At 54.0% G+C, this 23,197-nt stretch overlaps 2 protein-coding genes, 1 long non-coding RNA gene and 1 pseudogene across 4 annotated transcripts in view; 2 read left to right on the top strand and 2 right to left on the bottom strand.

The window, feature by feature from the left end:
* Window positions 1–23,197, top strand: part of LOC139604975 (zinc finger protein 271-like) — a 254,765-nt pseudogene that overhangs the window by 48,747 nt on the left and 182,821 nt on the right.
* LOC139604939 (zinc finger protein 551-like) overlaps window positions 1–23,197 on the bottom strand; it is a 179,888-nt gene that overhangs the window by 86,145 nt on the left and 70,546 nt on the right. The window contains exon 1 of one of the 2 annotated variants that reach the window (XM_071456283.1): window positions 22,609–22,746. The exons of the other annotated variant lie outside the window; for it this stretch is intronic. The gene's annotated coding sequence lies outside the window, so the exon portion shown is untranslated. Of the gene's footprint in view, window positions 1–22,608; window positions 22,747–23,197 lie in introns of those variants that run through there. 2 annotated transcript variants of the gene reach the window in all.
* LOC139604924 (zinc finger protein 586-like) lies at window positions 12,665–15,920 on the bottom strand. The gene is made up of 2 exons (XM_071456259.1): window positions 15,046–15,920; window positions 12,665–14,322 (listed from the first exon to the last, which is right to left on the bottom strand). Exons 1-2 carry the CDS (start codon window positions 15,467–15,469, stop codon window positions 13,316–13,318), a joined length of 1,431 nt encoding a protein of 476 aa, XP_071312360.1. The 5' UTR covers window positions 15,470–15,920; the 3' UTR covers window positions 12,665–13,315.
* LOC139604984 (uncharacterized) overlaps window positions 15,984–23,197 on the top strand; it is a 109,733-nt gene continuing 102,519 nt past the window's right edge. Inside the window, exon 1 of the long non-coding RNA XR_011684187.1 lies at window positions 15,984–16,074. This is a non-coding gene — a long non-coding RNA (uncharacterized lncRNA). The remainder of the gene's footprint in view (window positions 16,075–23,197) is intronic.

Raw genomic sequence — 23,197 nt, 5'->3', positions numbered from 1 at the left:
CGCTCCATGGATTCTCCCTCTCTTGCTGCCCTTCTCCTGCCGACCCTCTGTGAATTCATCACGTGCCTTTGGCAGGAAGAGACCGCCGGTGTGGGCACAGGCGTCTTGGCCAACCTTCCGTTCCTTGATGCCGAGATCGATGCTGCCATGCTGGATTTGCTTGTGAAGAAGGGTGTCTCCAATCCAATGCAAGTAAGCAGCCTGGGGCAAGGGCTCAATGGCCCCAGCAGGGGTGCGGCGCCTCGAGCCGGCTCTGCCGGGCTCCCTCGGCCTTTGAGGCCCGGCCCAATGCGGTTGGAAGGGAAGCACTTCTCAGGGGGAGTTGCTGCTCTGGCAGCTCTCCAAGTCTCCCCATGCCCTCTGCAGGTGCCTGCCATGGTGAGGTCCATCCACCAGTGGCTCACGGCCAATGAGGCTGCTGGGCACAGGCTGGACAAGGCCCTTCTGGAGCTGACCGAGGAATACCCCTCGGACGTGCTGATCACCCTCTTGCGCTGGGCCCCATCGTGTGACAGGTAGGGCAGCCCCACGTGCCTTGAGGGCTTTGGGTTCACCGGCCCATCACCCTGTAGAGCCTGTCCCTGCTGACTGCCAGACAGGCGGGCAGTTCCAGGATCCTCTGACTCCTCGGTTTTCCAGGGCTGCCATGTCAGCTCCTGAGCCTGGTGCCACGCTCCCTCCCTGCCCCTCGGGGCCTGTACCCACGTGGGCTGGCTGGCCGCTGCCGGCCAGGGGCAGTGGGCAGAGGCAGGGCTGAGGGCCAGCGCGGGGCCCTGCAGCTGCCCAGGCCACGGTGCTGTGGCTGAGCCCGCCCTGACACAGAGCTCTGACCCCACAGAGCTGCCGCCACCATGTGGGGAACCATCATGTCCTCGAGCAGGACTGCGGAGCCAGCGCTGCGGCTACTCCTCGATGTGCTGAGTGCCTGGCCAGTGCACAGCGCGTACACCTCCGATGGGGACAACGCAGGAGTCTTTGCCCTGGCTGTGAGTTTCTGGTGCCGGCCTTTGCCAGCCCCCAGGCCGCCTCTCCAGCAGCCAGCTCTCTGTCCTCCCCCCAGCTGCATCTCCCTGCCTCAGGCACTGGGCTGAATCCTGCCTTAGGGGCAGGGTTCAGGGGCACCAGGCCGTCTGCTCCCCCCGTGTCTCCCCCGGCCTCTCCCTGGCATGCTCAGCCCCTGCCACGTGGATGTCTTGGCACTGAGCCTTGTCTCTGGCTGTTTTATTTCTTGCAGGCAACCGTGGCCCTGTGGAGAGTCTTCAATCTGGCCTGGCGCTCGCCTGTGGTGCTGGAGTATTTCTCCAATCTCTTTCTGCGTCTGCTCTTCCAAGCTTACATCAGCATGCAGGATATGCCAGAAGAGGTTGAGACCTTCTGGAAGGGATGCCAGGAGCAACATGGCCTCTCCGCCAACCCCAACAGGTGCTCCGTGCCAGTCCTCCCAGTCTCCCCATCCCTCCCACGCCCCCAGGGCAGGAGCCGGGGCTCCCAGCTTGACCTGGGCTTTGCTCTGCACACAGCTTTGCGCTGCAGACCCTGAAGGCCCTGCTCTGCCAAATGCGCTATGAGCACGTGGTGCTGTCCATGGAACGCAAGCGTGCCTGGGACACGCTGCTCTGTGCCGACACCCACCACTGTGCAGTGCGTCTGCTGGCCAGGTGAGACCTCGTTCTCCCCACCGCCCCTCTCCTTTGTGCCTGCAACGCCCCACACAGTCCCCGTGCTCATGGGCAGCCGGGCCTTGTCACCAAGGGAGGCATGAGCAGACTGGAAAAGGCCGGCACAGGAGGCTGCCCGGGAACAGCCGCCTCCCAAAGCGCCCTTGGGATGCTCGGGAGCAGACCAGAGCTCTGCCAGTCAGCCCTGGGAGAGGTTTGCCCGCCCGGCCCAGGAGCAATGGTGCCTTTTTCTCCCTGCCAGGGAGATGCGCCGTGTCTCCATCATCTGGTGTTGCGGCATGGCATCCTGCCTCTTTGACCTGCTCAGCCAAGGCATTTCAGACTGGGAGCTGCCCGCCCTGGCCTTCCTGGTGGAGGTGAGCCCCATGGCCAGCGCTGCCTGGCTGAGCTGCCTCCCAGCCCTCTGCCCTCTCGTAGCCGCAGCTGCCTGGGGCGCTGCCCATGCCCTGTGCTGCTGCCTTGGCTCGGCCCTGTGCACTTCTGAGCTCCTGCCAGCTGGGCACCTCTGTGCCTGCTCTGTGCCTGCTCTGTGCCTTTCAGGTCCTGGATTGCCTGGACTTGAGCGAATGCGGTAAAAAAGTCCTGGAGATCTTGACAAGGCACCTGCAGAGCGAGTCCAGGCAGATGCGTCGCGTGGCGCTGCGAGGCCTCGTGGTGCTCACCTCGATGGTGAGAAGGAGGCAGCAGCTGAAGCTGTGCTGGCAGCGTGGGGCTGGGGCAAGCAGCCCCTTGGGCTTAGCTGGGCTTTGGCAGCTGTGGCAGCTGCTCCCAGCTCTCCAGGGTTGCTGTTCAGCTGCCTGAGTGCTTTGGGACAGGCCTTCGGCCTCTGAGCCCTGCAGCAGCAGCAGCAGCAGCGTGGGGTTGCCCAGCCTTGTTTTGCACACAGGATCCAAGCATGTACAGCCTGACTGAAAGCCTTGGGAAGCTACTGTGGGATAGGGATGAAGACATCGTGGAGAAGACCCTCATTGTGCTCAGCCTCCTGCTGCTGCAGAAAGACCTGGCAATAGCCAGCCCCATCGCCCTGCAGCTGGCTGAGGCGCTCTGGCACCTCTTTGACAATGTGAGGCTCCGTGCCCCCAGCCACGGGCACTTGGGTGCTGCCTTGGGCCTGGGCACAGGGAGGCCCGGAGCAGCTGATGTGGAGGGCTTTGGCTTCCTTTTCAACAGGACAACAGCCTTGTGCAGCTGCTCTCCATTCGCCTCTTCCAAGATGTGATCGCCTTGGTAGTGGCAAAGGGAGAAAAGGCCCTGAAGAAGCACGTGAGCCAGAGCCTGCTCCCACTCTTCTTCCACTGCCACGATGAGAACGGGCGTGTGGCACAGGTGAGGCCTCCTGGGTGTCCCCATGGAAGGAGCTCAGCTGTCTCCCCAGCCCCTGGCAGCTGACGGGCTCCAGCCTCCTCCCGGCCCTGGCACAGAGATGCGGGTCCGGTGCCCTGGGCTGCGGTGCCAACTCTGGGTCTCTGCTGCTCTGCAGGCCTCTCGGGAAACGCTGCTTTCTGCAGTAAGCTTCCTGAAGAGGAAGGATCTCAAGCAGCTGCTGCAGACGGATCAGATGTGGAGATTTGCCGAGTGCTTGGTAAGGACAGCCTGGAATGCCCAGCCCAATCCCTGGAGAAGCCGCCTGCCCACGGCGCCCGGTCTGTGGGGCTGGCAGCTGTGGCCCCTGCCCAGTGCCGCAGGCAGGGGCACCAGCCTGCGCCCCACACGCCGCTCCCTTGCCTGGGCCGTGCGGGCTCTTCTCCAGGCTCCTGTGGCCCCAAGGCCGGTGCCGATGGAGGCCCGAGCCAGCCGGGCTCTGCTGCGGGGCGGCACCGCGGCTCGCCGGGCCCTCCGCCCCGTGCCGAGCCCGGCGCCTGCGGCTGCTGGCCGGGCCTCAGGGCTCTGTGGGTACGGGAAGCAGTGGCGGCCGTAGGCAGCGCCCGGCCCAGGGGCAGGGCCCGCATCAACCCTTTCCCTCCGTGCCCCGCCGCTCTCTGCAGCTGGCAGAGGACAGGAGCCGAGCGGCCGAGCACCTGCGCCTGGCCCTGCCCTACGTGCGGAGCGCACAGGAGCCCCTGCGAGAGGCGGCCGTCAGGTTCATGGGTGAGCGCCAAGCCCGGCTCCCTCCCCGGCCCGGCCCGCCGCAGCTCGGCCCTAGCCCCGCCTGCTGGCCCGGCAGCAGGATCCGGGCGCGGGCATGTGCAGCCCCGGCTGGGCTCGGCATTGCTGCTGCCGCCCTCTGGCAGCCGTGGCCTGGGGCGGCAGCGTGCGCCAGGGGCCCGGGCTGAGCCCTGCCGGGCCAGCAGGGCGTGTGGCCTCGGGGCTGGCAGCGCCCCTGGGCGGCAGCTGTGGCTCTGAAGGCAGGACACGCTCTGTGTTCCCCAGGCATGGCCGGGCGCTTCCTGACAGGGCAGCAGCCGCACTTCCGCATCATCTGCAGGGGTGAGTGCGGCCCGCGGGCTCTCGCCGGGGGCTGCCGCTGGCACCTGCGTTCCCTGGCCCGCCCGCCCACGGCTCCGCTCCCTGCGCGCCCCAAGGTGCCCACAGCACAGACACCTTGCAGCCGCCTGGGGGACATTCCTGGCCAGCAGCTGCCAGCTCGTCCTTCTTGCCTCCTGCTTCCTCCAGGCCGTGCCAGGAGCTGCGTGCTATGCACGAGCCTGGAGGCTCTCCCCAGCTGCCCGCAGATCCAGCCTCTGACTGTGCTTCTGTTTCTCTCTCTGCAGCCCTTCAGGACATGACGGATGACACCAGCCCTGCCATCTCATGCCTGGCGCTTCAAGCTCTGTACATCCTTTTAGCTCTACTGAGCGTTCCCGGCTCCCGACTCCAGAAGATGCGAGACCAACTGCGCCGCCTCTGGCACTCGCGGCCTTTGCTGTGTGGCCGTGGCTGAGTGTCCTGCTGCGGCGCTGTGCAGAACTGCTCCGGGAGGCTGCGTCTGCTGGGGCCACCTGAGCCTGCGGGGAACACCTCTCCTCTGCCAGCACTTCCTTTCCCTTCACCCCCTAGAGGAACATTAAATTGCTGTTGTTGGATAGCCGCCTGTCCAGGAGCTTTCTCTTGGTGCAGAGTGTCTTCAGGCCAATGGGGAAGAGGGGGAAAAGGCTGCTTGGTCTGTGCAATTTGCCCAAGCGTGCGGTGTGGAACGGAAAATGTGGAAGAATGGCTGGAGGAAAAGAGCCATGGATCCGTGGAAATGTTGTACAAGCAAGCCCCATGATAACTGAGCATACATGTTAACTTAGCAGCTTGGCATAAGTGGGCCGCACTTAGCATAACCAGGCCGCACGCCATGATAGGAAGATGCTGTGTCCAGCCTGCTGACAAGGTCGAACGGGCAAGGACAGCAACGAGAATAGAAACCATAAAGTATGCATAACCACAAAGTAGGAGGAATACGTAAATGTAATCTCTTGCTTTAAACCAAGAAACTCACGACATGTATGAGCAATTAAACCAATAAACTAAAGACAGGTATGCATAATTACTGGAAAACAATATAAAAGTACCGGTGTACTCAAGATAAACCGAAACTTGCTTTACCAATCATATTGATTGATTGCTTGTCTTCCCTCGCCGCCATCAGGAGGGGGCTGTGGGATGCTGAGAGGGGCGGGAGGGGCTTTGGTGGCTCCTGGCCAGGACCAAAAGGGATCAGGGGGAGGTTTCAGTGGGTCCTGGCTGGGCTGGGGGCCACAGGGAGGGCGCTGGGAGGGGCTGGGGGTGTCCGTGAGAGGTTTTGGGGGTGCTGAGCCCTGCGGACCCCCCAGAGATGCCGCCGGACGCCGCCCGCAGCAAGATGCTGACGGGCATCGGGGGCTTCGTCTTGGGCTTCGTCTTCCTGGCGCTGGGGCTCGGCTTCCACAAAGCTCTCCACATTTCCCCTGTTTTTCTGTTGAACAAGCATGGTCGGATTAAATGCAGCAGATACCATCTTTTGCACCATGTTCTGTAGGCATATGCAAAAACACGGCAAAATTAATACTACTAACAAAGCTATAATGCCCACTATAATGCTGACTTTAACAATAGAGCATAACCATGATCCCAGGCCTGAAGATTTGAGCCATCCATCAATACCAAAGCCTGATTCTACCTGTAGGTTTCCAGTTAACCGCTCCAGCGTGGAGAGCTTTGTGGACAGTTGGCCAGCTGAGCATAATAGCGTTGGTTAAGTTAGAAGGAGGCAAGTCTAGGATTCAGCAGTCAGTGTCCAACCACTGACAGGGACATTGTGCCCTTGGTGCAACAACTGGATAGAGGAGAGAATCTCTTTCCAAAAATATGAGGATAGTTTCATCAGAATAACCACAAGAATGTAGAAGTAGTAACAAAATAACCATAAGAATATAGAAGTAGGCATGGTTGACCGATAAGTAATTAACCAATAATGAGCTCAGCTTTGCAATATGTATAAGCCACATTAACACCAATATAAATATGTGTGAGCTATCAATAAAGTTGGAGACTTGCTGATCACGCATATTGAGTGCCGCATTTCTTCCACGGATCCAACAAATTCCTGGTTTTGAGTCACCAATGCAATCACCTGTAAAGCCTGAAAATATGAGCTCTCATTCAAGGGCTTCCAGGAACACTTAAACCTACAGCAATTCTCCTTCAGAAAACCACAGTAGCTATGTCTCCTATAGAAAGACCAGATAAACCTCTCAGGAACCAGAATGACCCTTTTGTTCCCCTTTATGTCTTGCTGAGAAAAAGAATAAAATGGGATTGGACTTCTTTTCAGGAGGAAACATTGCAATTACTGATTTTTGAAGTGACAGCTCACCAAGCACTGGACCCTGTCCATCCCACAGATCCCTTTCAGCTGGAATACGGATTTGCCTCCTCACAGCTTTCCGTTCATATACGGCAGCGGGGTCCTGAGGGTCTGACAAAGCCTGTTGGTTTTTATTCCCGTGGTTTCAGAGATACTGAAAAAAGGTACACTGCCTGGGAAGGGGGGTTGTTTGTGGTTGGCTTGGGAAAAGGTAAATGTAAATGATCACAAATTGATAATTGATGCACTCAGTGCTACACAAAACAACGTTTCTTTGGCTCTCAGCTGTATCCAGGCACAATTGTGGATGCAGTCAGTTGCTGCCTCAATTATAAGAGAAGGTGAAGAAGGCACTTTTCCCACTGAAATTCGGAAAATAATTTGGGACAGTGCCACTGACTTTGAAAGAGAATTCCAATCCTGGTGGAACCTGGTGAATTTTACCTATGAGCCCATTGCAAATACAGCCACAGCTTTTGTGTTAACCATACACAAGGCCTCAGAGCATTTGATTTTCCCTGTTATAGCATTAGAACTGAATTACAGCGGAGCTGTTCTCTATCCCATAGAGAATGGGCCTGTCAAATTGGTGAGAAATGGCAAACTGTTAATTTGGAATCTTGTATTGTCCGAGAACAACAAGGGCTCATCTGTGAAAGCAATGCAATCATAGCTCAAGACATTTGTTTAGACACAAAGCAAAATATCTGTCATTTTGAAATTCATCCTAATGAGACTTCTGAAACAGTCCTTATATACATAGGCAATAGATGTGCATGCTTAGAACTGCTTGTCATTTTGTATTTGTAGAAAACGTCGTAGTAGATACTAAAAATCTTTCAACTTTCTGTGCTTGTAACTTTACCAAGATTGCAGGATGGGATTTCTCTTATGAAGCTCCAGTCACCTCTCACTACCCATTGCAATCCAACTACCCACTGATTCACAAACTGATGCCTACTCCTATTGGGATGGATCTCACTTTGGTAAGACAACTGCTGCTCCATCGAGACTTAGTTGAAATCCTTGAGAAGATTGAGAAAAACGCACAGAAAGCCCTGGTGACTGCTCATCACAATGTGAGACAGATACCCCGTGTCATGGAAAGGGTGGAGAAAGATGCCCAGCACAGGGGGTGGGATACTCTTTTAGGTGGTCTCCTACTGCCACGGGTGTCCTGAGCAGTCTGTGTCATCCCATTGTTATCCTTTTGATACCAATTCTGCTTGGTTTTATTTTATCAGCAGTCCCATTCATTATGAATTGGAGCATGAAACAGCTGACAAGATTGACGTCTATAGTTAATGCACACAACTTGGCTGATGTCCCATGCACTGTGAACATCCCCAAGCCTTTGACACAAGGCAATTATGAATGAAGCATATGTGTTTTGGAATAATCCTAATTTCCATTTGATTTTGTGGGAATTACTTTCGATTTTTAGTGAATTGTTTTAGAAAATAATTTTTTAAAGTTAATGCTTGTATTATGATTTGTTGATTGCTTTTGCTTTTGATTATTTGTGACTTGGTTTAACCATTTGAAAATTGTTATAAAAGTAACATTGTTTTAATTATTCAACCATTTGTGAAAATTGTTATGATAATTGTTGCAGTGTGTTTTGTTAAGTTATTAGGTTGGTTTGTTCCAATCCCCTTCTGTCTGAAAATGGTTCTGCCCCAGTTCTCCCTTCCCGCCTTTGGAGCTGTCTGTCTTCCTGGCTCCACCTCAGCCAACAATGTATCCCCTAAACCCCGCCCTGGTTTCCCGGGAAACCCTTGTATCTTTTCTTCTGATCCCTCCCCAGTACCCTGCCAATCACTCTCACTCCCCACCCTTACTGCTAGAATGTTCCAGCAGGGGAGTTTGATGGTTGGCTTAGGGACCGGGGCCCCTCCCCAGAATGTTTCCCGTTGGTGTTGCCCACGTGTCAATCCCTTGGACCCCACTCCCCACTGCACCCCCATTGGCCCAATGCCTGGCACCTCCCTTGTTCTCCCTACCCCTTAAAAACTTGCTGTCATCCCTTCCCCCTGTCTTCTCCTGTCGGTCCCTCTGGGATTCATTAAAGCCTGGATTAAGCCACAGTTGGAGTCCGCAGTCTTCTTTCCGCTGGTTGCAGCCTTTACTAGACTCCATCCTGCACAAGGTGTGCCTACAGCTGCAAGCTGGGCACTGCCTTAGGCACTATCCCGAAGCCAGCTCTCGGGAGAAGTGCCCCCTCGTGCTGCTAGCAGTGCTGGTAGCTAGCCGGACGCTGACAATCGAGTTGCACTGCTGCAGATAATCAATATTAATTATGTTTGTTTATTGTTTCCCTTTTTCCCCTCCTTTTCCTATCCTTTCTTTTCCTTCTCTCTTTCTCTGTTTCCTCTCTTTTTGTAGTCCCTATTTGTAGAGAGCTTTTTGGATAATTGGTTAGCTGAGAAAGGACATTTCGATGTGATACCGATGGATAAGGATAGGGGAAACAAGCTGGGAATTATGTAACCAGTGTCCAATCACTGACAAAGGTCATAGTGACCTTCGCTGAAACGGGAAGACGGGGGAGAAAATTGCTTGCCAGAAAATGTAGATATCCTAGGTAGAGAAGCTAGAAGAATGCAAACATAAAAACGAAATAATCATTAGAAGATAGAAGTAGGTGTTGATCTAAGTGTGCTTTAACCAATAATGAGCTCAGCTTTTGCAATACGTATAAGCTTCATTAACACCAATATAAATATGTGTGAGTTTTCAATAAACTTTGGGATTTGTCATCCACGCATATTGTGTGCTGCAATTCCTCCGCCGTTCACGACACCTATTTTTCCGGGTTATACTACCAACGTACGGCGAGTTCTGCAGACCCACCAGCGACACTCCAGAGTTCTGCTGATGAAGATCCTTCAAGACAATCGTGCGTCACGGGGTCGTGTGAGAGTCTGTCCAAATTTTCCCTCATCTGCCTCACAATCGTCCCTGGGGGACCAGTGAAGAGAAGACCCCCCCTGTCTTAAATCTCTGGCTCCAAAGGAGAAAGTCATGTGCCAGAGACCTGAGAGCGTTGCCAAGCCATTGTTTGCACAGGTGTTGTTTGCTGTGTGCTACACTGAGCCCAATGAGAAGAAGAAGGAAGCACCGTGCCCTTTGTGCAACAACAGCCTTGGGAGCTGTCCCACCTCTCGGCCTGGCTGGACTTCTCCTGAGTTCTGGGTGGTCCCCCCACAGAAGACCCTCACCTGTTTTACAACCACCGTGACAGACAGACTGAGATGTAAGGAGCCTCTCCATCAAGGACTGAGACATGAAAGCCCCATGTGAAAAGGCCCCTCTGCTCCTTCCAAGGACTGGCACTGAAACCCCCAGCCCGGGGCAGGTGTGTGGGGAGGCAAGCTGACCAAAGCGAGATGTTTGCCTGCAGGTTGTGACCGCTGGACCAAGAACACAATGGCTCTCGTTTACTGCTGAGAACATGGACTACCTGTTACATCTATTCCTTATTGTATCTGTTTCCCCCTCCCCAGCAATTTCCAATAGAGTTATCATAATAAAAACCTCTGAGTTAGCGAGAGACTTCGAGATTTCCCCGATGTAACAGGCGGATCCTCAACTGGACTGGACCAAAGGACTTCGTCTCTACGTTTGGTAGCTCTATCCCCCTCTTTCTCTCTCTCTCTCTCTCTTTTGTCTCTCTCTTCCTCTATCTTTTTCTCTCCCTTAATCCCTCTATCGCATTTTGCTGTGGTCATTCAATAAAGGTGCATTTGTTTAGATTATCATTGCAAACCCCCTTGTACCGTGTCGGTTCTTTTTGCACCCTGAGATCAAATCCACGAAGCATCACGAAACCCGTCTGTGAGGACGGATCATGACACCCTCCGAGGACCCCTCCCTAAATTCCCCTCCAAAGCCCCCACAGCACCCCCAGACCCCGCTAAAACCCCCTCAAGTTCCCCCCCAGATCCTCCCCAAATGCCCCCCAAACGTCCTCAAGACCCCTCCCCAAATTCCCCTCACGACCCCTCCAGGACCCCTCACCTGTTCCTGCGCTTCCTCAGCAGCTCCCGGAGCCCCCCGTCCTCTCCCAGCGCCTCCCCCGCTCTCTCCAGCGCCTCCCGCAGGACCCGCCCGAGCCCGGGGCGGCTCCCGGGGGTCCCTGAGGGGGTCCCGGGGGGCGGCGGTGGGGGGGGGCTCCCGCTCCATGCCCGGGCCCGGGGTCAGGGGGCGCCGATTTGGGCTCGGCTCTGATTGGCGGGAGCGGGCGCGGGGAGGGTGGGAGTTGCTGAGAGGAGACGCCTGGTGATTGGTTGGTTTCGTAGAGGACGTGGTGATTGACAGGAGAGGGGTGGGGGAGGCGTGCTTTGGCGAGGGGATACACACGATGATTGGTTGGTTTAGCTCGAAAGAGGCGGGAGTAGCTGAGGGGAGACCTGCGGTGATTGGTTGGTTCGGCATGTGAGAGGCGGGTGTGTCTGAGGGGAGGCGTGCAGTGATTGGTTGGATCGGCACACGGGGAGGCCGCTGTGCCTGAGGGGAGACTCGCCGTGATTGGTTGGTTTGGGGCGGGATGCGCCGTGATTTGTTAATTAGGGAGATGAAGCGCGGTGATTGGATGTTTGGGGCCGGGGCGCGCCGCTATTGGCTGGAAAAAGTCCGGGATTTTTAGGGGAACGTTTCCAGTTTTTTGGAGAAAAACTCTCAGATTTTTATGGAAAAATTCCCATATTTTTGCAGGAGAAACATTCCCGGATTTTTTGACCCCACATGACCCCAAATAACCCAAAAAACCCCAAAGCACTCGAAATAAACCCCAAATAACCCCTAAAAAAACCAAACAATACCGAAAAGTCCCCTAAATAAGCCCGAAAAAATCCAAATAACCCCATAAAAACAAAAAAAAACACCCAAAAAATCCCCTAAAGCCCCAAATCGGATTTCAATTACACCTAAAAAAATGCCATATACACCAAGATAAACCCAAAGAACCTCAAATAATTCCAAATAAGCCCAAATAAACACAAATACTTTCAAATAAACCCAAATATCTCCAAATAAACCCAAATAAACAGAAATAAACCAAGTAAAGCCTAAGATAAACCCCAAATAGTCAATAAATAGCCGCAAATAAACCCCAAACAAACCCTAAATAAACCCAAAAAAACCCCAAGTAACACCAGTTCCTCCCGTCCCCACCCCAAAACAGATCCCGACCAATCAGAATGCGCGGCACTGATGACGATCCACTCGCTGGGCAGAAACTCAGAGCACTGGCCCTGCTCAGCGATTTTCAGCCAATCAGCGCCCGGCTCGACTCTGACTCATCAGTTGCCAGGCACAGACCAAGGCCTCTCACTGCGGTAAACACTCACAGACCGCGCGGGGTAATTTCCAGCCAATCAGAGCGTGTCTCGCTGATGACTCATCAGTTGCCAGGAGCGCAATTTGGGGAGGGGGAGAAGGTGACCCTGGGGATGGGCTGGGGACCCCAAATTAATGCAAAACGGGGTCGCGACCCCAAAACGGAGCAGGAGGGGCCTGGAGCCCCCAAAGCCAAACACGGGGGAGGGGACTGGGGGAATGATCTGAAAGGGGGGGGAGGGAGGGTGGAGAAAAGACAGGGATGGGACCCCAGAATTGAGCTGGGAGGAGGATGGGACCCCCAAAGCGCGGTGGGAGGGGGGTGGGACCCCTAAAGTAAGCTGGGAGGGGTATGGGATCCAAAAACTGAGCTGGGAGGTGGATGGGACACCCCAAATTGAGATGGGAGGGGGGTGGGACCTCCAAAAGGGATGAAGGCAATTTTGTTCCTGGAATATGTAATGAGTTTATGGATATGCATGAGGGTCTATGAATATGCAACAGGCTGATGTCATGGGAGACCAGGAACATCGAGCAAAGATTGTTATGGCCACCAAGATGCCCCATTTATTTTCGGGGACACCTCTTAATTAATCTGGTTTTAATTCCATCAGCCTGTTGCATATTCCTAAAGCCTTATGCATATCCATTACCTAATTTACATATTTCAGGAACTATTTTACATGGCCCGTCCTTGGGGGTGTCTCCCCATTTCAGGAGCCTCCACTGAAATGGAAAATGTAAACCCGCTCCCTTCAGGAAAAAAAATATTATTATTATTATTATTATTATTATTATTATTATTATTATTAAGAATAAACAACTATAAAAATTCGAATTGATTTTGAAATTAAGGGGCTCTCAGGCAACGATATGGGAGTAGAAATACAGTTCTTTATTAGGAAAAATTGAAAATACAAATGCAGTAGTACAAACAAAAAAAAAGAGTGAGAGAGTCAGAATCCTCTGGGAATCCAGTGGACAATGAGGCTCATCATTTGGGAATCCAGAGGGAAAAGGGCTGATCCTCTGGGAATCCAGGGGGAAAAAGGCTGATCCTTTGGGAATCCATTTCTTACCCCCCAAAGACAGGACAAAAGCAGGGCCATGGAGTTTTTACAGGGTATCCCAAGGGTGGAGTTGGGGTTTGGGTCAGGAGAGGAGCTCTTAGCAACACAAGAAGGGTGAGATCAAATTCCTGCCTCATAGCAACAGCAGCACTCCACAAAGAACCTGTCCCCAAATCCGGAATTCCCTCTAAAACAACTGAGAAACTATGGAACTTCAGATATATTCAATCAATTTCCTTCATTTAACCTAGTCTGGGGTGTTTTTAAAGAATGAAGGTGAAGCAGAGGAAAATTAAGGCCAAACCAAAAGGAGAAGCAGCCACGTGTGCTCCCAACATGGATCACAGGGAATGTGAGTGACCAGGGCTGTGCCCAAAGTGCCTCCTCCAGTGGGGGATGGAGCTGGAGCAGCGCACGAAGCTCTGCCCGCACTCGGGGCACTCGCAGGGCTTCCCTTACCGGTGCCTCCGTTGGTGTCGGGTTAAGTGAGAGCTGCTGGAGAAGCTCTTCCCACACTGGGGACACTCGTAGGGCCTCTCCCCTGTGTGGGTGCGCCGGTGTGTGATGAGGGTGGAGTTGTGCTTGAATCCCTTCCCACAGTCAGGGCACTGGAAGGGCCTCTCCTCTCTGTGAATCCAATAGTGCAGGAGGAGATGGGAGTTGGTCTGAAACCTCTTCCTGCATTTATCACACTCGTAGGGCCGTTCCCCAGTATGGATGCGCTGATGAGTGATGAGGTTGGAGTTGTACTTGAATCCCTTCCCACACTCAGGGCATTGGAAGGGCCTCTCCTCTGTGTGACTCTGATAGTGCCGGAGGAGATGGGAGCTGGTCAGAAACCTCTTCCCACACTTGGAACACTCATAGGGCCTCTCCCCAGTGTGGGTCCCCTGGTGCTTGATCAGGTTGGAGCTGCGGCTGAAGCACATCCCACACTCGGAACACTTGTACGGCCTTTCTCCAGTGTGGATCCTCTGGTGCCTGATCAGGCTGGAGCTGCACCTAAAGCTCTTCCCACACTCCCCACACTCGTAGGGCCTCTCCCCAGTGTGGGTCCTCTGGTGGCTGATCAGGTGGGAGCTGCGGCTGAAGCTCTTCCCACACTCCCCACACTCGTAGGGCCGTTCCCCAGTGTGGATCCTCTGGTGCCTGATCAGGTAGCAGTTCCACCTGAAGCTCTTCCCACACTCCACGCACGTGTGGGGCTTCTCCCCATCATGGAGCTGCTCATGGAGCACCAGCTCCGAGCTCTGGCTCCATCTCCGGCCGCCTTCCCGGCCCAGGCTGGCTCTTTCCCCCTCCCATCCCCGCCATCTGCGTTTGCAGCCCCTCCTCGTGCGGCAGCTCCGGGGCTTTTCCTCCCCGTTGGCTTCCTGCACCGTGGAGCCGCTCAAAACGGCCTCTGCCACCAGGTTCTGCCGCGGGCATTTGTCCTCCCGGCTCTCCATGCTCAGCTCCTGCTCTGGGGGAGGAAGGACAAGGACAGCATGGGATTTGCCTCCGTGCCACAGGCAAGGGCAAGGAGATCCCCCCAGGGCTGAGCTGCAGCCGGGGGCCCTGCTGGGCTGGGAGATGGAGCAGCACAGAGGGGAAAGGGGCACTCATCGCCAGCTCGGGGCAGTGCACAAATCACAAACAGGACGGGACTGCTAGGAACGTGTCCTGAGCTATTTTTATTCCCCAGCATCAGTCTCATTACTTGGTTATGACAATGGGAAGATGCCAGTAGCTCACATTGCAGGTAGCAGACAAAGAACTTCATGTTAAAACTTACTTTAAAAGGTTTTTGACCAATCACGCAAAGCAAAGGCATACTGACAGTAGTTCTATCCAAGCACTATAAGCACATTGACGGTTAAAACAATGCTCCCTTATTTCAAATACAATACCTGCTTGTGAGCCTTAAAACACAATGCACAGAGCTCCATTATTAAGCTTGGAACTTCCTAATATCCTGCTAGATATACTTTTCTGCAGGTTAGGGAGTTATTCTAGATAAGTGTTAATGCACAGACCATTGTTCTATTTCTCCCTACTTTCTAATTCTTATATAATTTTTCTACTAACCAATCTTATGGCTGCAGCAAAGCTCTAATCAGTTCTACTGTCTCTGAGGCTTGTCTTTTGCAGCTTTCCCAAAACCCTCTGATTTTAAGCATTCCAGAGACACTGACTTCCTCCTCACCTGCCTCAGTGTCCCAAGGCATCTTCCTCTTCCTCGCAGCCTCCCAGGAGTTGGCAATGGGAAATCCTGGTTTGAGGAAAAACAAGGGATGAGCACATTGAATTTGAAGGTCCCTCTGCCCGACTCCATCTCTACAAGTCACCGGCCATCTGGGCTCCCGAAAAACCTCCCAAACACCAAGACTCAGCCCTGAAAAAGCCTCCCAGGAGTTCCCTGTCTCTGGTCCCTCCCCTCTCAAGTTCTGGGGTCCCCCCCTGTCCCAGCTGCTGGGGTCACGCTTGGATTGGGGGTCCCCCTTCTCCTCGGTGCCTGCCCTGCCCAGGCTGCTGGCAGTCCCAGCAATCCCAAAAGCTCCCCCCGCTTCGCTCTCCCCATTTCGGGATGCCGGGGCACTTTGGGCTCCCGGGCTCCCTTCTCCCCTCATTCTCTGCTCTGGGCTGCAGCGGCTCCAAGGAGTCCCCCCTGCCCCTCTCCAGGCTCTTGAGGCTCCCGCCAATGGCGGCGCTCCCCCCTCTCTGGGCTCCCCACTTTGGGCTCCTGGGGCACACAGGGCTCTGCTCCTCCAGGCTGCCTCTGCCGGCAGCCGCCACCGCCACCCCCCGATGTCCCCCCAAGGGGCCTTTTCTGCTCAGCCTTGGACTTCTTCATTCTCCAAACATCCCCCCAAAAACCCAACCCAGGGACCCCCCGGGATATCCGGGCCGAGCTCCCCCTCCCCGCTCACCGGAGCCATGGCGGGGGGGAGATGATCCCACAGGTGGGGGCTGCAAATTCAGGCAGGGATCGACGGCCTGGCTCCCTCAGCTCAGCCTCCATCCGCCTTTGTCCCTCCTCTTCCTCTTCCTCCTGCTCCTCCTCCTCCATTCCCCCTCCCTCCTCCTTCTGCTCTGTCTTATCTCCCCCTCCTTCTCCTCTTCCATCCCTGCCCTTCCCTGCCTCCTCCTCCTCCCCCAGCAGCAGCCACACCCTCGGTGCCCGTTCCCGCAGCCCTCGCAGCCCACGGCAGGAGCGGCGATGGAGCCGGGACAGGTCGGGATGGGCAACGCGGGGCTCTCGGCTGCTCCCAGCCGCTGCAGGCGGGGGGAACCCGGCCCGGGCCAAAGGAGAGGCAAACTGTGCAAACTGGGGGCACATCACAAAGCTAAGGATGCAGCAGAAAATGGAGCTGAAAGAGTTATGTTAATATTAACTCCAAACCAGGAAAAACTGGAAATTCCAAAGGTTACGGAAGACGAGAAAAAAGAATCAAACAAGATAGGAAGTGAACAAGATAAATCAAGGAAATGGAAACTTCTTGATGGAAGACAATTACTTAATAAAATGGGCTTACTAGGAAAATATTAGAAGACATGCATCAGAAAACCCACTGGGGTAATCAAGCTTTGTGTGATCATTTTTTAAGGAACTATGGGTGCACTGGGATTTTTGGAGGAGCAAAGCAAGTTACTGAAAGATGCTTAATTTGCCAAAGGATAAATAAAAAGGTGATGAGAAAAACAACATTAGGAGGTCGTGAGTTAGCTCGTCGACCATTTCAAAGTATCCAAGCAGAAGTTAAGATTTGTTAGGCTCTGGATTTATTTGTAAAAAAAAATATTTAATCAAGAAGAAAGAGAATATGCCATATGTTAGACAAGAGATTTTAGGAGAATAAAAATCTTTAAAGTATCACCAACACCCGAGACAAAACTGGAAAATAAAAAGGGGAAATGAAAGGGAGGGGAACAAGAGGAAAAATCAGAAAGAGAGTGGGATCCTTTGCAGCTCTTGCCCCCTCCGTTCGCGGCCGAGGCGCCTGTCCCGGGTCCCGGCTCGCTGCCCGCCTCAGCTCCGCCTGCCCCGGTTTCCATCCCAGGTGCGGGCTCACTGCCCAGGGCAGCTCCACCTGCCCCGGCGCTGGCGGTGAATTTGTGTGCCCTGCTCCCACTGCCCGGCCCGCGGCCGCTCTGCCGGCCATGCTGGGGAAGATGGGGGTTGCTCTGTCCTGCCGCCTGGGCCGAGGTCACCGCGCCGACCGCACCGAGGGCGGGTCCCAGCCATCCCATCCCCGGCTGCCCTGCCCGTGCCAGCTGCGCTGGGCACCGCCGCTGCTGCTGCCGGGGTCTCCCACCTGCCTTTTCTCTGCCGGGAGCTGCCGGATCAGCCGCCATAAGCCATGTGGGGGCTGCCCACGCTCCGGCTCAGTCTCCACGGGAAGATCCCCCTCTGCCGATTCCGGCAGCAGACCCTGCCCACACTCCCACCGAGCCTCGGCGGGATATCCTCCCCTGACCCCGGCCTGCTCTGAGTTACATCCCCTTGGTAACCACAGCTCCAGCTGTACAGGGAAACTCTCTCTCTCTACAGGAAGCACCTTATTGAAACACTAGGAGCTCAGTTAAAAGGCAGCCCTCTCCAAATTCTTTCCCAAAACACGGGAGAAAGGCTACAGAAGGTAAAAAAGTGAAAGAGTTAGATGAAGGGATTGCTCTATTTCCCTTAAGAGAGGTTCCCATGGCAGGGATGCGCTGCCCTGCCCCGCGGGAGCCACCAGCGCCCCTGCCGGCCGTGCCCGGAACTGCACCCAAGGGGAAAGCGCCGCAGCCGAAAGGCCGGGACTGGCTCCGGGCTCTGTTTGTTGGCACTGCCGGAGCTGTGGTTCTTTGTTTGCTTTATTTACACACTAGTAAAGAACTGGTATTCCTATTCCCATAGCTTTGCCTGAGAGCCCCTTGATTTCACTAGTCTAAAAATTAAGAGGGAGGGGCTTTGCATTCTCCATTCCAAGAGAGGCTTTTTCTGCCTTCCCAAGCAGACACCTGTCTTGTAAAGCAAGACAAACACCCACAGGCACTGACGGGGGCTGCAGGAGGGGCAGAAGAAGGCCCTGCAGCACTTGGGCACAAAGGCCCAGCAGGTGAATGCAAGAAGGGAGCAGCAAAAGGCCAAGCTGAAGGCAAAGGCCAGGGCAGAGTTCCTACAGCCCCTGAGGGATCAGCCCCAGGGCCCAAGGGGGCCCCAGCACCCAGGGCACGGGCGCAGAGGCATTGCCCTCCTCGGCAGGGGACAGCCCACCCTAACAGCCCCTGGAAAGGAATCAGGGCTCCAGCTGCAGGGCACAAGGACACTGCAAGCACAGACAGCAGCACCCTCAGGACCAGCAAGTCCACCCCTTGATGGACATGGATTGGCAGGGCTGTCACAGCTCCCATCACACCAGGGACCCTCCACACTGGAGCCCTTGAGAACATTCAGGTGGGTCTGCATTGAGAGGAGGCCTCTCCTGATGGACACAGGGGCCTCTCAATCCACTCTGAAGCTTAGACCTAAGGGGGAAAAATGCAAAACATTTGTTTGATTAGTGAGGGGATAAGTGGGAAAGATGCATGGTTTTATTCAACCACTGTTAGCAGATTTCCGAGATGGATTTGAAATGCATGAATTTTGTTTGCTCCTAATTCTTATCATGATTTACTTGGAAGGGATTTGATTGCTAAGCTTGGAACGCAAATTAATATTATATAAGTTGATACAGAGGCCAGTTCTGTTGCACCTCTGTGTCAAATGTCTGGCCAGGCCTATGCTGAAGTGAACCCAGAAGTGTGGGCAGCCCCAAAGAAAGAGGGAAAATTAGATATGGAACCCCTCCAAAGTACTCTGAAGCAACCAGGACAAGTGGTGTCTAAAAGCAACAGCCTGTTCCAGGGGAGGGAAGGAAGGGGAATCAGACAAAGCGCAGGTCACCGCCCCATGCTCGGCTCAACCCAAGGAGCTCTGGGTGCTTATAAGAGCCTGGCACTGAAATGCCCTCAGCAGGAAGTCTTCAATATCTTCTGCTGACACCATGGCACCTAACAGGGGGGCAAAAGCAATTCTGACTGCTTCAGACACCACTGGATCAGAGATCAAGGTAGATTCTCCCACAGGAAGCTGGGCTGGCACAGAGCCTGCCCCGGCACTTTGCTGGTGCCAACACCCAGCCAGGACATCGGCTCCTGCCTAAGGAGTGCAAAGCAGCACCACTGGTGGCCAAGGGGCCCATGCCAAGTGTCCCTGAGGCCAGAAACAGCCACCAGCACAGCTGAACACGGGGGGACCCCTCAGCCTGGCCTCAGGGGCTCTGAAGCCCCGGAGATTTGCACTTCCCGCCTGCAGCAGGACCATGGCAGCCGCCCCTGAGCCTGCCCTGAAGGCAACGCAGCAGCAGCCAGGGCTCCACAGCGGGCCAAGCCCCTGGGCCTGCCCACAGATCCTCTGCTCAAACCCTCGCAAATCCTGGCCACCCTCCCCTGGCACCTCCAGCCACTGCGGCCAAGCCTTGCTGCCACTGCTGCAGCTTCAGCGCTGGCTGGGCCTGCACTGCCACAGCTGCTGGGGAGCACCACGGCACAATTCCACTCTGGGGCTCACTCACACCCACACTCTGGGCTGACTGCGACTGCATTGCTGCAAAATGCACCCATTTTGGTTCTTTTAAATCTTCTTTCTCAACTCAGGCTTGGTTTGCCTTTGCCTTGGGGAAAGGAATTTTAAAGGTTTTATTTAAGGGCTGTTACACCACTCAACGGAGATGAGTTTAACATCTCAACAGACTGGGAATAGCCCAAAAGACACCCACAGAGATAACGACCAGCAACAAAACATCAACGCCCAGCAGCAAACAGCAACCAACAGCTACCCCAGACACTGCCCCCGGCACAGCTGGAGACACCTGGTCTGGAAAAGGCTGAGAAGGAAATCCAGGAGTGTGGACCGAATTCACAGCAGAGGGGAAGAAATCCGGATCCAACAGGAAACCAAATACTAAAAACCTACACAACATGGAAGCAATGAACATTAAAGCTGGGGATTTAGATTGGTTCAGACTAAACAAAGTTTAGGAAAAATCTAGTAAAACTCACATGCCATGGAATGATTTTCTCTGCACAGCCAGGGTATTTGTGAAAGAAATTATTTCTGTTGCACATCCTGGCCAGAAGCAAGCAATGCCTTGACTCTCTAACACTAAAGAGATTCTTGGAGAGTTTTTGTTTTCCCTTGGAGAGGTTTTGTCCTTCAGTGACAAAATTACAACATGAGAAAAATTTTTCATAAAACTCACACTTTATATTTTCAGGTGGGTTTGGGACAGAATTGTGAGAATCAGTTTTTGGTCTGGGTTCTTCCATGTTCGCCTTTATGCTGCATGTGAAAAATGCATGTATTTTATTATTGGCTTTTTGCAAATATTAAAATGAATATTATATGTGTTGTTTTAGAAAGTAATGCTGTATTAGTTTTCTTAAGTACTGTGTTAAATATAGTTTTAGATTATAAAAATTGTTTAAATAGAAACGATGCTATGCAGGATACTTTTTTAAAAAGAAAGGACTCACAGCGAGATAGCAGCCACAGGACACCTACATCTTTCAGAGAAGAATTTATTGCCCTCTTATCAGAAGAAACCAACTTCTTCCCACCTCGAAGGCGCTATTAGGATTTGGAGGAAGAAGCTGAGGATGACCAGACAGAATCCTGTATTTGAATGGAATTTATGCATCATGTATGAAGTGTATGAATATGCAACAGGCTATGTTTTTTAAGGGTTAATCCTTTGTAAACGGGTGTCCTTTTTCAGACTCGTGCTGTCCAGCAAAAGGTACCGGGACATCTGTAACACTTTGTATTTATTGTCTCATATTGTCCTAATTCAGTTTGTCCAAATTATTATTACTCTAATTGTATTACTATTTTTATAACCATTTTATTCCTATTAAACTTTTAAAAATTTTAAAAACAAGTGATTGGCGTTTTTAACACTGCATTTTGCAAAATTGAAGAGCATTACCATAATACTTTTAACTCGTAAATAGTTGATACTTTTTGCAAAAAAACCAGATTCTGTGGGGGGCCACACGTGACTCACGAGGTGGCTGCCCTGGAAGAGAAGCTTCATTGCAGGCAGCCTGCAGAGGAGCTTTAGAAATGCAAATGAACACTGCTGGGCAAAGCCTGGACAATGGACCTGGGTCTCTTGCCTGGGGCTGGAATTGGGCTGATTCCCTCTGCCCCTCACCCCAAGCTCTGCCTGCTTGCACTGATGGAATTTGCACAGCTCAAGGCAGAGCCCAGGGTGAGGATATCTGACCCTGCAGCAGAAACGGGTGAAGCTGCACAGGGAAACAGCAAATGGAGAATGTTGGCAAAACTTCACTATAAATAAATGGGGGGGGAATCATCCCTCTGCCCACGCCAACATGTGCTGTCACTGTCAGTGTTATATACAGGGTATATTAGGGTACTGGGGACTTTTTGCTACCAAAAATTCAGGGAAATCAGTTGGGAATCTAAGTATTTGATGATTTAGTTAGAGAAAAGCAGTCAATTGATGCAGCCCTGGCTGGAGAGAGCGGACAAAAATGGGGAAAGGCCACCAGAACAAATCCGACAACACCATGGACCAGCCCCTGGGAACCCAAACTAATTCATATCAGGAGCCACAGAACCCGTTTCTCATTTCAATGGCATCATTAGATTACAAGCTGCCCTGGGAATAACCAACCAGACAGCTCCAGCTCCTGACCTTCCTGCTGAGCAATCCACTGAAATGAGGAACACAACATTTCACCATGGGATGGGATCAGATTGCCTTCCAGCAGAAAAAAGAGGAGTTTGTGGAAAACTAAATGAATCCAACTGCTGTTGGCATTTAGATGACAAAGGAAAAGTGCTGAAAAAAAAACCCAACGGAAACAAAAGAGCAGCTCATGTATTGGCCCAAACGTGAAAAGGATGGGAATGGGAAACGGTTTTGTGGCTCTCTGGCAGTCCATGGGTTAAACGAATGCTGTTTCTCCTCTCCTGTGCTATAGCAACTCTCACCTTTTTACCGTGCTCCACACCTTGAGAGTGCAGCTCATTCAGCAGCTGAGCGAGGGGCCAGGGGCTTGTAGATAAGGAAGTAACGGGCGAAACCACCAGCTTCAATAATTGTTACTAATTAACATGGACTGCTGCTCACAGAAAGTCCCGCTACATTCCTGAACTTCCAGAAGAGCAAAGACTTAACAGAGCCGTGAATATCGGCTGTTCTACAAAAGTGGAGATGCACATTAACAAGGACATGCAGTTGGCAGATGTGGAAGTCTGAACCTTCCAAGTACCTCAGCCAGTGGGCAAAGGGAGAGGGAGAAGCGGCCGGGAAAATGAGGATGAAAAGGAGGCTACGAACTACAGCAATGGCAGCGAGCGCACGGTAAATGCCCCACGGCCTCTCCCTCTGCTCAGCAATAAAGTCACTTGTACAGGACTCCTCTGTCTCCTCGGGGCACAGAAACCTCCGGCCACGTCAATTTCCCCGCACAGCCCCGGGCACGGGGCAGCCGCCTCTGTCCCAGCCACAGCAACCGGGCCGAGCCACCGCTGCTCTGGCAGCGGCTCCTGCCGAGGCCCGGTCAAGGAGACCGCGGGCAGCCGCTCCCGCAGCGCCCTCACGCCAGCGGCAACACGCGCCGGACACGGCACAACGAACCCGCCTGAGCCCCCTGCCGCCCCCGAGGCCCGCAGCGAGCCCCGAGCCCCCGCACAACCCAGCGCGCCTCCCACCCGCGCTGCGGCCGCCTCCCAGCTCCGCCGCCGCCTCACCGCGCTCCGGCCGCTGCCGCCGCTCCCGGGCCCGCACACACGCTCCGCCAATGGCGCCGCTGCCGAGCCACGGCCGCCCTCAGGCCGCCACCGGGGCCCTACCCCGCCCAGATCCCACCAATCAGCGCGCCAGAACCACGACTGACGGCACCGTCGCCCAATCGCAGCCGGGGGCGGGCTCTGCACGCGGCACAGCCTCGCCCCGCGCTCCCAGGGCCCCTCGGGCTGCGTGAGGGCAGAGCCGGAGATGAGGAACAGCCCTGGAACGGGCCCGGGCCCGAGGGGATTGAGCTGAAAACACAAACTAACTGCTCCGCACCTCCCGACAGGGCTTTCCCGGCACTGCGGCTCCGGTGGCCCGGGCTCAGCGGGAAGCCCTGGAGCCTCACTTCTCCTACCCCTAATTAGGAGCAGCAGTGCATCGCTTTGATTTCCCCCAAAAAGGGAAAACTGCCCCAAATCCCTGTGGATGAGTGGGGGAGGGGAGAGATTTCTGACAGAAAACCCCAAAACCTCAGAGGAGGATAATGAGAAGTAAGTGAAGAGCCTT

Source organism: Agelaius tricolor, unplaced genomic scaffold (genome assembly GCF_023055355.1).
Source record: "Agelaius tricolor isolate 1412-34295 unplaced genomic scaffold, bAgeTri1.0.p SCAF_57, whole genome shotgun sequence".
Classification (NCBI taxonomy): Eukaryota; Metazoa; Chordata; class Aves; order Passeriformes; family Icteridae; genus Agelaius; species Agelaius tricolor.
The sequence above is the reverse complement of the archived record's forward strand: the minus strand, read 5'-3'. Positions and strand labels throughout refer to the sequence as shown.